Below are 15219 nucleotides of genomic sequence, written 5' to 3'. Positions count from 1 at the left end.
TTAAACAGTCATATCGTTTATTCTGTCAGTGAGTATGAACATGATAGTAACAAGCAGTTTGTCCGTCATTAATTGAGAATATGTCCATTATTACAGTAGACTATATACATCTTATATACAATGTTTTTCCACTTGAATGAAACTGTCCAACGCGGCTATACAACTAATGAAGAACTGCTGAGGTTGAGTATCAGCGCCTTCAAATCAAATGTCATCCCGTAGAACAGCAATAAATCAAACAACACATTACTTTATAAGGAAGACTCCAGAATGTGATGTAACATGATATTCATGTGGTCCATGATGTGCTGCCTGAAAACACCAGCTCCCTTCTCATGAGTATTGATGCTGCATGTCATTTTATTCCTCAGCACTTCTTACTCTGACACATTTATACTGTTAGTCCTGCTGGGAAGAGCATTGCTGTATTCCTGACAGTTCACTCTTCTATTTCCGAGGTTTTACATCCCATAGCTGAGTTTTCCTCCACAGACGAAAATCCTTGAAGGTGATGTTGCATCTTTACCAGTAAGTATGAATAAGTTTTTGTTCATTCATGAAACGGGAAGAATAGATTCAATACACAGTGCGGGTGATGACAAACCATGTTAAACTCTGTCTCCGGATTTGCCAACTGTGAATATTTGAATGCTTTGCCACTTCATAGTTTTGGCTAGACTAGCCTCAACTTTGTTTTTTAAAATAGTATCCGACACAATGAATTTATTTAATGTCTGAACACTTCTGGATTAACTCAGGAACTTTGAAATGCATTGCCCCCCCCCCCCCCTCCTTTCCCCTTTACAACAGCCTCCCAGCACAAACATGTACAAATAAGGACAAGGAGAAGGAATGCAGCCGTTCAATACAAAACAGTAACAGCGATGGACTCATAAACCCCATATCTGGTTCCTGTTGTTCACTGCTGGAAATCAATGAGGGAGAACAGGCACGCTCCACATGCTATTTAGTCATCGTTCCATTAAAGTCACCGCAGCAGAGACAGAATGTCCTCTTTCATGTGAACTTCTGTGTTTCTTGATGCTGTGGGCGTATCAAAGCAGATGAACAACTGTTTTGTTTTGTGAAAATTTCTGAAAGATTCAGAAACAGCTTATGAACTTAATCTGCTTAGACTCCTGATTGGACAGAAACACGGACAGAGAGCCACGGGAAGACATGACGGACATGAAAAAGACAGGCAGATGGACGCAATTGCTCAACCATAAACAGATACAGATACAACAACAGTCAGAAAACCAGATGATTAGATACACATTCGTCATCGTAATAAGGCACAAAAGACACTGGACCACAATCCAAAAATAGATCAACACACAATACATGTTCCCATAAAATGTGGAATTTTTAAAGAAATAAATCTGAGGTTTTTTCCCTAAATGCTCTTGGCTGAAAACCTGGTATCTGCAATTTAGTCTTTAAACATTCTTTATTCTGACCAAACTGACTTTGTTATGAGACAGTTTTAACAATACAATTTTTTAAAGAAGAGATTATAGTGAAGGCAAATTGTGGACAGAGGAACAAGAATTTTAACATTCATCGTTCTCTGATAAACTGCACTAAGACATGTGGGTTTTCAACACAACTTAAAACACACAGTGATAAAATACTCAACAAGAACCAGTCCGAAACGCTGTTATTCATTTTTCAATAAGACATGCCCATACAGTACAATCCTGGACCTGCCTCGACCTCAGAGAGTGTAATGAATCTTCATGTGGCTGTGCAACAACAGAAAACAATTACATGTATCTGCTTCACAGTATAAAAAAGTGACTTATTAGCCTATATACTTCAAATTAATACACTTAAATACGCTAAACAATATAAATACAAGATTTGTGTATCAAGTGTTAGCAATGTTATGCTCCTATACAGTGTATGACAAGTATTTTCATTCAACAAGCAGTTCAGTCACTGCAAATAAATCTCTTTTGTTTACAATGTTGATTGAAAAATAACAGCATGAATTGAATTGGGTCTTATTCCAAAATGCATTATCAAAGCAAGTTTTTAGTCTATGAAATTATTACTCGTTAACAGCCTGGGTCGCCTGTATTTTACAGATATCAAGTAGGGGTTACTTTAATAGGTCCTCAGGCGATTTTTCTTTTTCATTGTGTTTAGCATTTTGGAAAAAAAAACGTTTCCAATTCTTGCTGCACACATGAGCACTGACTTCATTCATGCAAACTCTGCAATAAACCTTCCCAGTGCACTTTAATCTCTGGCCTGTGGCCTTTAGTCCTTCAACATATATAACAGCTATTCATTTAGAAACAGTCATAAAGTCAAGATTAAAAATAACAACCTAACTGACAGGACAAATACGTTTCACTGGATTAGAAAAGACCAATTCGATTATATGGTTTCCTGCCCTCCTCATTATCTCTTTTACTAAATATAGAAGCTCTGTCCTGGATAAAAAAAGATGAATATATACTAAAAGAAGACTGTGTCTGTACATGGCTACCTGTCAGCATAGCAAACCTGCATACTTATCATGCTTATGTAGACATACATGCCAGGAGAAGAGGATATTGGCATGGACATGGGAGGTTTACATGGCTTTACAACACGTGAGGATCGGTGCACACCATAAATAAAGCAGGAATGGAATATTGTGAGAAAAAAGAGAGAGGGAGGGTATACTGAATTTCACTCATAGACCTCCTCCACCACTTGGGCAAAAGATAATGAAAGATTTGGGCCTAAAAAGCAAAAACAAAGATTTGTTAGCTTCTATTGAAATAAGGGCTGGACTATGAAATAATATCAATAATTATCACAATACATACATTAGCAATAGCAATATGGTAAAAGTCCACCACATGTTGTTAGCATTAATCAAGATAATTATCGATATTGACAAAGTTGTATCGTGATATCATTTTTGGGAACATCGCCCAGCCCTGTTCGAGATCATGTGTTTTCAGCTCAAACAGCAGACCAGTCGAATTTGAATTCATGGAGTGTGTGTGTGTGTGTCTGTGTGTGTGTGCAACTCCTATTGCTCGCTGTGAGCTGATGGTGTTTATTGTTGTCTCTCTTATCTCCATGCTCACATAAAAGGGAATCCTTAGAGCAGCGAAAGGACAACCAGCCCTGAAAGAGCAGCAACGTGTGCATCATTAACAAAAACATGGTTTTCAAAGGTTAATTTGACTGGGGGAGAAAATAAGAAAAAAACTGCTACCATGGTTACTGACAGCCCTCTTCCCATCTTTCTATCTCTCTTCTCTCACTCCATCTCCATCACTCTGTCCGCCTCCATATCTAAACACAGCGGTAATATGCACTTGTGTAGTCTGACAGGTTATGTTCCTATAGGCACCTGTCAGGGTAAATCCACTGCACTGATGCAGGGCAGCAGGGGGGCTTTAGGAATATGAATACAACTGGGACTGTGTCTCCTTTGTGTGTGTCTCATGCCTGCTGCAGCTCAATCAGCAGCAGATTGTGTTTGAAGTGGCTGTGATTCCTACTGGGATCGAGGAACTCATCCCATCTCGATCTGCACTGCACCAATGGCACTCTGACCTGATATCTGGTCTCAAAAAAAGAGAAGAGGACGCCTATGTCCTGAAATCTCCTCTGTTCCTTTTTAATTGTTATTAGAAATCTGGGTCTATGATTTATTTTAACATCTCGTGATCTAAATTTCTCATTTGATGCATTATCTACCACATGAAGCACCCTATTTAGCATTTTTGATAAGAATTGTACATTTTAAGCTTGCCATAGCTAAATTGTCCTACTTATCAGTCTCAAATTTCCCAGTGCGATTCAATGATTTCACTAAATTGACCCGGAGTTATTGGTCTCACTCTTGCATTAAGACTCGGAAATGTCGGCTTATTTCTTTCATGACCCGAATCAAAGGCAGGTTAAGCAATGTGACCTCTGTTAAATGAATGAGAGCTCATGTCCAAAAGAACTATAAGAAATCAGCAAAAAAATAAAAATAAAGAGAGAAAATGTATATGACCTGCTGCTTTTCTGCTAATTGACCACTAGGGGCAGTGTGGGTCGCTGACAGTAAAACTCGTTTGAATCTGTGGCAGGACAAGGGGCTCTGTGATGGACAGAACCAAGAGAACTGCTCCAACCAACTGAAGAGAAGAAGTGACCAGAGGAGGTCAACAGGGTAAGACAAAGAGACACAGAGAAACAGAGAGATAGTGAGAGATAGAGAGAGAGAGAGAGAGAGAGAGAGAAGTAGAAGGAAAGAAAGAAAGAAAGAAGGGCATTTATGTCACTCAATCGGTCTTACAGTGATCACCGTGGTTACTAAAAAATTCTACCCCGCTGACGGTCTGCTGCCGTGGTTACGCGTGGGTAACGGTCACCGTGGATACTGCCCTGTGCCTCCCTTACACTCCCTGCATGAGGCCCTTTGAACTCAGAGTGATACAAAAAAAACAACAACACTGGAGTGACACAGTCGATCACTAAATGTAAAGACATGTATCAACCGAAACACTAACTTGATGATAATGTTTAATCCTTATGTTTGATGTCGGCAGTGGACGAACTTTGAAAACTCCTGCTGCTGACATGTTCCCATGCTTGATGAGTAGGCCGAGGTAGCACATGCAGCAATACCTGCTAATTACAGTCTTGCCGACAATATACAATGATGAGCTCACTGTGAGTCTGTGTAGCTTATAATTAACAGCTGGCACAGATCTAGGATGCCATGACATTATTGCTGTGGTTTTGTTGAAAACCTGAGAGGAGCCTGGGTTGACCTAGCCCCTCATGTCAGTTCAGGTTTAGAGGTTTGAAGCTTTTCCTGTTGCTTGTGATCGAACATAAAACACGTGGAGAGCTGTAGTCTGAAATTTAGAAACACTGAGGTCAAAGGTCCAACTTTCCCTCAAACTAAGCCGATATGTTGACTCAAATGAGTCATGCGTAAAAACACATCAGTGTCCTCAGCGGCAGCCGTGGCCCTGTATCTGTTATTTAAAATCTGATTATCTCACACATATGGTCTCCATAACAGATTGGTGTTGTGTGTAGGTGCAGTCCTCTGGGGTATCTTTGAGGCCAAGAATTTTCAGTCCCACGTCATCTGTAGGCTATTCTGTTGAACATCCTGTTTTTCCAAAAAGAAAAAGCTGTCATTGTTCTGAAACAGAGGCTGGATCCCCACTGTGCTCGGCCAAGCAAGGAATCAATCAGCCATATAACTCAAAAGTGGATTGGTGAAATGGCAGATGCTATGTGAGTGAAGGAGCTCCACCCTTGTCCTCATCAAACGGATCAATGTGTGCCTCTCGTTTCCCAGCTGTGCCCGGGTCTGCAGCCGGAGTTTAACGATGTTACGGTTTCAAAGAGTGACTGACATTGAAGGTCAAAGGTCACAGAGAGGAGAGAACGTTTGACCTCTCGACCCGTACACTCTCCCTGTAATGCGGAGACAAGGCCAACAAAACAGATTCACCTGTCAGTCTGCTTTCCCTTCAATGGCCAAGAATTATTAGTGGACATAGTTTTAAGAAAAATTACAAAGAGGAGAATTAAACAGAAAAAAGGGTTGGTGGGGGAAGTTAACTAAATTACATGTCATTAAGCTGATGCTTTTGTCTAAGGCGACTTACATTTTTAATACACTCAACATTTATGAGGGGCCATTTAGGGGTTCAGTATCTTGCCAAGGACACTTAGGCATGCAGATGGGAAAGAGTGGGTTTCAAACCGGCAACCTTCATGTTGCAGAGCAACCGCTCTATCCCCTAGGCCACGCTCTCCCCAATGAAAGTGAATATGGAGACACCAGTGTTTACCCAATAAGTTTTCACTTGTCTCTATGAGAAACGCGTGTGTCAAAAGTGCAGCGGAGGAGGAGAGAAAACTGTAAGTCCAGGGCCTTGTCCTCGAGCTGATCCCGACATCTGACCTCAGGAGGAAGTGGTCACTGATATATCACATTGCAAATTCAAAAAAAATCTGTCCTGCACGTAGATGGAGACTTCATTATTGCACTTTGAACTACGGCTTAAATGAGTTAAATGAGCTTGAGTTGCACTTGGGAAAGGGATGCGGATGAAATAAACAGATGATTCTAGGATTTACTGACAAAGAAATGGTTTCTGACCCCAACACCTGCTTTAAATGAGTGGGCTGTTTGGGGCTGTGTCATTTCAAGTCAATTGTATCACACTGAGGAGAAGAGTTTTTACGCCCCTATGTATTGTTGTCCGAATAGAAAGTGTAGTGGTGCTGTTGAGCCCGAACGACCACCGGAAAGTGAACATATCTCTTGGGACGAGGTGGGCTGGTGCGTTGGAGCGCCGACTGGGTTGGACAAGCAACATGTCTACGAGGCGGGGAGGCGCTCTTTGATCCAGCTCGTCACCTCCTTCATCGTGGACTCGGCCACTTCTGGCAGGTCGTGGTGGAGGGCGTGGAAGCCTCCCTCATACACCTGGAGGGACATTTTGAAAAAATAAGAGAGAGGCGGAGAAAAGGACGGAAAAACAAGTAAGAAGTTGGACAGGTCGTAGGTGATCTGTATTTATCGTCCTTAGCTGAAGGAACATAAAAATACTATAAATCAAGTCCTTTTTTATGATTTTACAGATCCTGATTCTCTTTGTTCTGAGCTGGAAAGACACAAAGTGAGAAGTGACCTTCTCTCGTTTCACTTCTCTCATGTTTTTGGCCCCCATGTGATCGAGCATGTGAGAATGGAAGCGTGTGAACTTCCTTCTTTGCAAATTAACATCCTTCTGCAGAACGTACAGTGGTTCATCAGTGTGTTTCACAGTGAACAGGCCTTGTTGGGGAAGTTAATGTTTTGACTTTAGGGTTTAATTCTATCATGGAGTTCTCAATGACTGAAACCTATATGTAACACATCTAAACGTCAACAGCCAACAGGTTATTTTGGTCGCTGATCTACAGTGGTGCCAGTAAGATGAATGCAGTATTAAACTACAGTGTTTTCAGGCGATGGAGCAACAACAAACCTTTTTCAGGCCACACCCAAGTTAGTTTCTGTTTCAGTCGACCCCAAAAGCAACTTTTTGTAACCTTTAAATGGAGCAACTTCCTGAATAATGATCTCATGAACTGTGTTTGACATTGTGTCTAGCAAGTCGACAAGCGAAGGAAACAGTGTGAACTAAATGAAGCAACGGCTGTTTAAAGGTTGGTGAGTTGTTTCTGAATCAAATGCTTATCTTAATAGTAGAAATCATGCCTCAATAGCCATCAATACATTTATAAAATAAAAATAAAAAAAGGTAATGTCTGCAGCTTTCGCAGGACTGTAACAAACACTACAAAGCTCAATTCAGTCTTTTGACTGAATGTAGAAATAAAAAAGAAAAAATCAATAAAAAAAGAATCAAATAAAATTGACAGTGAACAAACCGTCCCCACCTTGAGTTTCTTGTCTGAGCTGGGAGCGTTGTCGTGCATCATCTTAGAGCCGCTGATGTGGCAGAGCTTGTCCATGTCACCGTGCAGGAGCAGGAAGGGCCAGCTGATGGACGGGATCTCCTTCTCGATGCGAGCCGCGGCGCCCATCAGCTGCATGCCGAACGACACCCGCAGCCCGCCGTGGTAGTTCAGCTCATCGGCATCGTACGCCTCCACCTGTTGTATAGGGAAAAGCAGCAGTTAGATCGTTTTCAAATAAACAAGAACCCATTTTTTCAAGCGGTCAATTAATTCTTATCACTGACACATTTCCTCTACATGAAATTACAGAAAAGGTCTGTTCGTTGGTTTAGGGCAGTTTTCAACACTTTCACAGGCATTTTTCTCAGAGGATATTTTGTTATTGTTAAAAAAAAAAAAAAAAATTTAGAGAACTGATATCTGTGAGTGTGTGAAATTTGGTGCAGCTTAATTGAATTTGAGGGGACTGTTTGGCCTTGGCAGTGGAATGCAGTCTATTGAATGCCATTCAAAAAGAAGAGGGTGGTTTTATCACAGAGAAGAGGTGCGAATAAGAGGAATCCTGGGAAAACCATGAGAGTCGGCAGAAGTGAGTAAGTGTGGTTAATGAATGGCCGAGGGCCTCTTGATGCAAAGGGAAATTAAAATGAAAGTGGAATAAAGATGTGTTTACGAGCAGGCGGACCTGATGAAAAGAGAGTTAACATCGGTGTAAATCACAGTTGGAGAGAAGAGGACACACCCCATTCCATTGACATGAATTTCAACTTTCATAGACGCTCATACTTAAGTCACAAACCCGCCCACATCTATTCATGCCGTATGTAAACACAGTGGATGGTCCTCCTCAACAGAAGCAGTGTCGCTTTGAATAATGAATGACAGAGACCTGAGCTGTAACACAACACGACCTGTTTTGCAGCTTGGAGGAGACGGTGACACCACGACTTCCTTCCCAACTGACACAGCAACACATCACGGACTAAATGGAACTTTTTATCAAGCCAACTTTAAACTTAAAAGATAGCTCAGATTTTGAATATAGACAAACCACAGGAAATGTTTTCTCGTTTGGTGGACTTACAATGTAAATGAAACAATGTAACATCCTGGTAACATTCAGTAATTCAAAACAAAATCAACGGTGTGCTTGTGGAAGGAATAATTAATTCAATTTGATTATCAGCCATATTGTTGTAACCATCTAATGTAGATCTACCAAAAGCTATGCAATTGGGAAACAATCTTATGTGCTCCTGTCGAAGTCACAAGTCCATATGATATCAGCTGCAGTTCAAGGAGAAGTACTACTCTACCCACAATCCTCAGGTGTAAAAGCGGCTGTTACCATGAAAATGTTTATTTTATTCATATTTCCTCGAAAACCCTATTTAGATTTTGTATCTACTATGATTGGATGGTTCAGAGTTACATAACGAAGCAATCTGGATTTCTAACATGCTGCCATCAGACAGGGAGTCCAAGGGGGTGAAAATCACAAAACTAATGCAAAATTTTAAAAGAAGCAAAAATGATAGTTGGAAATGGATCATTCACAATGGTTTTGGGGATTCAGAGTTCCTTCACTCATAAAATAATTATGCAAACAGTCTTGTACCTATAAATTGTTTCCATTTTCCAACATTTCTTTGCTCAGAATCAAATGTTTTATGGTCACGATTCCTCTTGAGCCTCTTCGCCCTGGTTCCAGACTTTAGACTCTTTTTAAAAAGATTTACTGAAATAGAGAAATGGATGGGAAATTCACTTCTGGAACCAGAGCTGTTCTAAGAGTGGGTGGTCACTATTACCCACTGTTGAGTTAAGTAAAAGCCAGCTTTACTTTGACCATGTTGCATGTCAATCCTTTTCAACTACAATGACTTTTATCTTATCAAATTAATCTATTTTGTTTATTATTGTACCTGGGAGGACTAATGACACCGTTTCCTTCAACACACTGCAGGTAGCAGGATGTGGGATCCCATTGTTACAGTGTTTAGGTTATTAAGTAAGTTCACACACAACCACAGCGGAACAAAAAACACACAACATGTTTACAGTCACAAACATGCGGTTATACTATAAATATGGGTGCAAGAACGATAAATATGGGTGCAAGAACAATAAATATGGGTGCAAGAACCTAATGAATATACAGACACAACCAAATACACACTGAATACACAGCAATTACACCTGTTTCTTTAATTATAAATAACACAATACAATCCCCTCCTCACACACACGCACACATCCGTGTACTTGGCCAGAGAACAAAACCCTTGAGGTCTGGAAAGCATTCAAAGTATCTGTCACAGGATGCCCTCTCCTCCAGGGGCACATCAAAAAATGAGGTTGCATTACGCTCACAACAAATAAAACACAACAGACCTTGTAAATTCTATTTTCTGCTGCCGACAAAACCTGATCCTTCGATTACAGACAACAATACAGCTCAGCCACCCAAGAGCACAGCAGCATCAACAACTGTGACTCACCTTCGTCTTGTCCCGTGAGATCCATTTAGACTCGAAGTTGCCCAGTTCGAGGCTGGGAAGCAAGTGGTTCAGGACCTTTGCCAGAAAAACCTTTAAACAGCAAAAACACAAAACATTCAACTTATCAGCACCTCTCAGAAGAATGTTTCTATAGCTGCTTTCAGACTCTGAAGTCCGGACATTTCCTGAAATTATCCAAGGGCTTATGTGAGAATGTAAATGTTTGAGTTACACATCAACACTTCTCCTTGTGTGCCTCTTTCGGGTACACACTGATTCTTGCTGTGGGAAACGTACAAAACAGAAGCTGACAGTATTTTTCTCCCCTCCCGCTGAAGGCCTGGGGTGGAGAAAGATGACCGACTCCTGGTATAGTTAGGATGGAGAGAGGAGAGGAAAAGAAGGATGTGATACCTTGAAGGGTGTGGCTGAGTCTGGGTTCATCTGGACCATCGGCGCTATCAGAGCCACTCCAGCAAAATCATTGGGCCTCTCACAGGCCGTCAGGATGGAGATAGCACCACCCTGAGGGGGGGAAACACAGAATATAGTATGTTTGTTAGTACACTGGGCATCGATTTAAAGGTTGAGTTTCAGTTATTTGAATGATCTTTTCTTTAAAGACAGCGTCGTTCCAAAAAATGTTGCATGTTAAGTCAACTCTCAAGCGACTGGATTTTCAGTGCAGGGGTCTTGAGTTAAAATGCAAAAAAGGTATTTGGTTGCCATCAAAGACAAAGTACAGGTTTGATGTGAGAGGAAGCTGCTGAGTCTATAAAACACACATACTACAGACAATCTCAATAAAACACATACACAGATTTGGATTTCTGTGCCAATTAGTATATACAAATGGATGCAGTGCAAATATATGCAAATGTGCTAAAAGACAACCCAAACATTCTTTACCATGTGCTGCAAAAACGTGTATTTGACTTTCACTGTAGCTCATATCAGAAATTAGGTTTACACCTAGTGAATGATCAGTATGCTAAAAGGTGGAGCATAAAGGTGTGTTGGATGCACCAGGCTTGTGCAAGCACTACAAATAGCAACATAAAATAATATATATTATAGGAAGAATAATGAAAGTGTCTGGATTTGTTAATATCCCAATAAACAGAAACTAGATTTACTATTAAAGGAATGGAGATTTTCTTACGGTGGATCTAGGTCACAAACTGTTGGCAGGTGTTCATATCACCTGGCCCTGGTAACAACAGAGTCATGTGACCTGCCCAGCCTTTTGATTGGTTTATTGTGTGAACGAGTGTTGCGAATAAATCAGTTCCATGTTTTAACGTGCAGGGAGCCTCCCACTAGTGAGCAGGATTATTCCAAATCTACTGGACAGATTACCATGCAACTTGGTTTAGTGATGTTTTATGGGTCAGAAAAAGAACACAGGAATGAGGTGACACTTAGAAGAGCCGCTTGAAGTGAGAACATTTGTTAGATTTTTTACTTTTTTTAAGCTTAAAGGGAGATATTGAATACAGATTCCAGTGCAGATTGATGATGGAGAATTACTAGGTAAAGAGATACTAAAGGATTAAAAAGGTGCTATGAATAGGTGGAATAGTCTAATGAGGGTTTTCTCTCATCTAACTGGAGTGGTCTTAGCAAAGTAGGTGAGAGGTCCCGATGCACGGCACAGTGGGAAAACGACTCAGGGGTCAAGAAAAACATAAAACAATCAGTCTTTTGTTTAGACGGGGGCCCGAGTTCCCACCCTCTTCCTTTGTCGCTGTCGCTCTACAGGGACTGGCAGAGGACTGGGAGAGGAACGTGAACAGCTCTCAGGGGGCAGGGTGTCCTGCGCAGCTGCAACCAGCAGTGGTGCTAAGGCCACACCTTGGCACCCGTGGCGACATTTGTGATTGCTATTTCATTCCCATGATGTAAGGCCATGATGACTAGCTGCAGTGTGACGGGCCAAGACATAAATCAATTTGCCACGGTTAACTGTGGTTTCTCTTCTCGTCTGCGACAAGTGCAAGTGTCTGTGCAGGTGCAAACACACACACACACACGCACGCATACACACGCACACGGGTAAATCTCTCTCTCTCGCTGGAAACTAATTGGCTACCACGTTGCTTATGTGAGCGTTCTTTGTCACTTGTGTGAATATTCATTAGACTGGGGCCAATGGGAGGCCTGGTGCATGAAAAGAGCCACTAAGCAGAGAAACACAAAACATTTCCCATGCGAAAAAAATCGCTTTCTAAAGACATGAGAACCGACTGGCACATTGCTGCTTGCATACACAAACATAGGTACACAGATTTGGGAGAGGTGGTTGCCAGCTCGATTCCGACTCATGATGCAAGTTTCAGGACGTGCTGACCCTGAAACAACCACGTGCAAACACTGTGACATGCGACCACGGAAATGTTGCTGGCAATTTGCTGTGGGCGATGTTAGCGGGCCAAAGTGGTTGGTCGCCTCACTTCATTCCTGGTTAAATATAGCAGAGATGTCAGAGTGCAATATGGTGCAAAAGCCCATTGCAGGTCATACACATTACACAGACTGGTTTTGTGGAATGATAGAGAGAGATAAGCGTGAATGGTGAATGGAGCAGAGTGTTGAGACAGAAGGAGGATTGGAACAGAGAAGCTCTTTACGGAGCTCATTAGAGGCCTTCTTACACTCTGTCTCTCTGAACTTGGGTTGAGAGGATGAATGCTGGCATTGTACGCTGCAGGGCAGACTCCAACTGTCATACAGCGCCCGAGGAGCTAAAATACTGACATCGAATCCAGCTCTGGTTCTCATTCACAATGTCCACACAGCAAATACACAGAAAGAAAGTACATAAAAAAAGGTTAATCTGTATCGAACGGAACCATGAGAGAAGTGGAGTTCAAAGACAGTTGGAATGTGACGATGAACACATGGATTTCTGTATGACAGCAGAAGGCAAAAAGGCCGGGCACTCTGACAGCTGGTTGGATTATCAGATGAGTCACACAAAAGTAACTGGGACAGCACTCAGAAGAGTGTATTCCTCCACCAAGGTCCACTTGGTGTACATACTCATAAATATCAGTGTCCTAAATGTACCTGATTCATTTTATTTCCTTCTTGAAGATACATGAATTATTCTCTTAAAAATCCATGCAAATGTCCTATCTTGCAATGTCAATGAAAGGGAGGAGGAATCCTGGATCTGTAACTAAATTTAATGGGGTCTATCTTGGATCAACTGCTGCTAATTAACTGTCCAACAAACACAGACAAAAACATAGCCTCCTTCAAAGATGTGTGGTGAAATACAAAGTACAACATTTCCTGTAGTGGTATGATGTAAATATTAAAGATGTACAGAGGATTGTGAGTTATGTAAATGGTAGTTATCGAGTAAAGTACAAGTACCTCTAACTTTTACTTAGGTTCAAAACAACAAGACGGGCTTATCTACTTTCTGTGTGAATCCGCCAAAACAGTAGTGCTGAGAGTGAATTACTGCGCCACACGTTAGGTTCATCAATGTAAAAAATTGGTCTTGAGACTTGTGAGGATATGAATATTATGTAAAATGGCTCACTTTAAAATGGCTCAAATACACACATTATAAAGATCATACAGCGGATAAATAGACATTATATGAACTAAGAAATAAGGCTAGGTGATATGGAGCATTAGAAAATATGTCTGTGAAGTTTTATCTCAATCAACGAGGGCGTTAACTATCCAGAATTTTTTTTATCTGTATCATGGATTATAAATCATTAGTCAGAAATGAATGGTTCTATAGAATAGCAGTTAAAGTCAATACACAAACCCAATTGATGCAGAACAAGATCAAACAATTCAGTAAAAATGGAAAAAATACAAATATAATAGTTTAAATCAAAGTGAAGTATGGCTCAGAGTAAAATGAAACTGAATGAGGAACAGACACAGAGAGAGAGATGGTTAAAAAGCTGAATAAGGGTAAATAACCGTTACATAAAACTCTTTCACTGAGTGAGTAGGAAAAATAAGCCTGGGCCAGAAATGCTCATGAAGAAGAAGAGAAATGGGGAAGAGTGGGAAGGAGCCAGAACTGGAGGCTTTTGTCTGCATTCCCATGAGCTGATACAACACTGTCCTACTTCCCCCATAACTGCTGAACGATATAAGGTGCAGAGAAAACTGTGAGACAGTGTGGTCCAACACAGAGGATAGCAGTTAGTTTATTTGTAAATCTGAATTATTTTCGCATCTCTACTTCCCTTAGACAAATGCGAAAGTTTGGGAAATTATTAACTAAATACAAATGAGGCTACAACACTTTCAAAGTAAAAGCAAACATTACCGTCTCCACTTCCTCCTGTTGTACAACAATGAAGTTAATATACACTGAAAACGGGTTCCACCTTTTTATGATTATGGATCATGGTATCAGAGTCCCACCGATATGCACAAGTCAGTCTCAGCTGTCAATCATGACGTTTTTAAAGCATCAAAAGAATATTTAAAAAAGCTAAACCTGCTGGAAACATGAACACTTTAAAATGCAGTGTGATATCAATTCCTGTCTATTAGAGAAACGTCCAGGACCAATCCACTAACATGGGGGAGGTTTATGGAGGAGGTTGATGACTTATACTGCAGCCAGCCACCACGGGGTAATCACAATGATTTGGCTTCACTTGATTTGGGGTGCACTCACGTTGTCCATCTTTGTTACTTTTAAGTTTTTTTCCATTTTGCATCTGTCATGTGTCAGAAATGTCATCAACGATCCGACTCGCTCAGGGATTCTCTTGAGACTAGTTACTAATAAGTTTGATTAGAGAAACTACTGGCAGTGCTGCAGGTGACGGTTAGAGGCGGATGTTTCTTGAAGGCGTACAGCGTCGGAGCCTCCTCAGGATATTATCATTGGAGCAGGGCCTCTGCACACTACTGTATCCACAGGTGGTTTCTATTGTCTTTGAGCTATTTGCACTTTCCTCAGACCACAGATATTCACACAAGCAGAGGAGCGGAGGAGCAGAGGAACAGTCTGAAGAAACAGGATGAGCAGTCACAACACTGGGAATCTGGGTAATGTGAAAACATAGCACTCGCTTCGGGTTGGGTTTCCCAAACTCTAGGTCTGTTTCCAAGAAAAGGTAATGCCAGGAAAGGAGATGAAAAGAAAAGTAAGCAAGAGCAAAGGAAAACAAAATGGGAGGAAATTACTCTAAATCAAAACAAATGAGGCATTTTCCGACATGACCTCCCGGTAAATTACGGAGAATTGGCCTTGACCCGCAGTTTGACTTGCACACATGCACAACACAGC

General features: G+C 41.1%; 1 protein-coding gene across 1 annotated transcript in view; it reads right to left on the bottom strand.

Moving 5' to 3' along the window:
* Positions 1–15219, bottom strand: part of mgll (monoglyceride lipase) — a 42694-nt gene continuing 27475 nt past the window's right edge. The window contains exons 5-8 of the mRNA XM_062391574.1: positions 10353–10463; positions 9939–10028; positions 7417–7632; positions 1–6457 (exon numbers count right to left, since the gene is read on the bottom strand). Coding sequence (XP_062247558.1) covers positions 6350–6457; positions 7417–7632; positions 9939–10028; positions 10353–10463 — 525 coding nt within the window. The 3' untranslated portion in view covers positions 1–6349. The remainder of the gene's footprint in view (positions 6458–7416; positions 7633–9938; positions 10029–10352; positions 10464–15219) is intronic.

The sequence above is a fragment of the Platichthys flesus genome, chromosome 7 (assembly GCF_949316205.1).
Source record: "Platichthys flesus chromosome 7, fPlaFle2.1, whole genome shotgun sequence".
In the NCBI taxonomy this organism is placed as follows: domain Eukaryota; kingdom Metazoa; phylum Chordata; class Actinopteri; order Pleuronectiformes; family Pleuronectidae; genus Platichthys; species Platichthys flesus.
The sequence above is the reverse complement of the archived record's forward strand: the minus strand, read 5'-3'. Positions and strand labels throughout refer to the sequence as shown.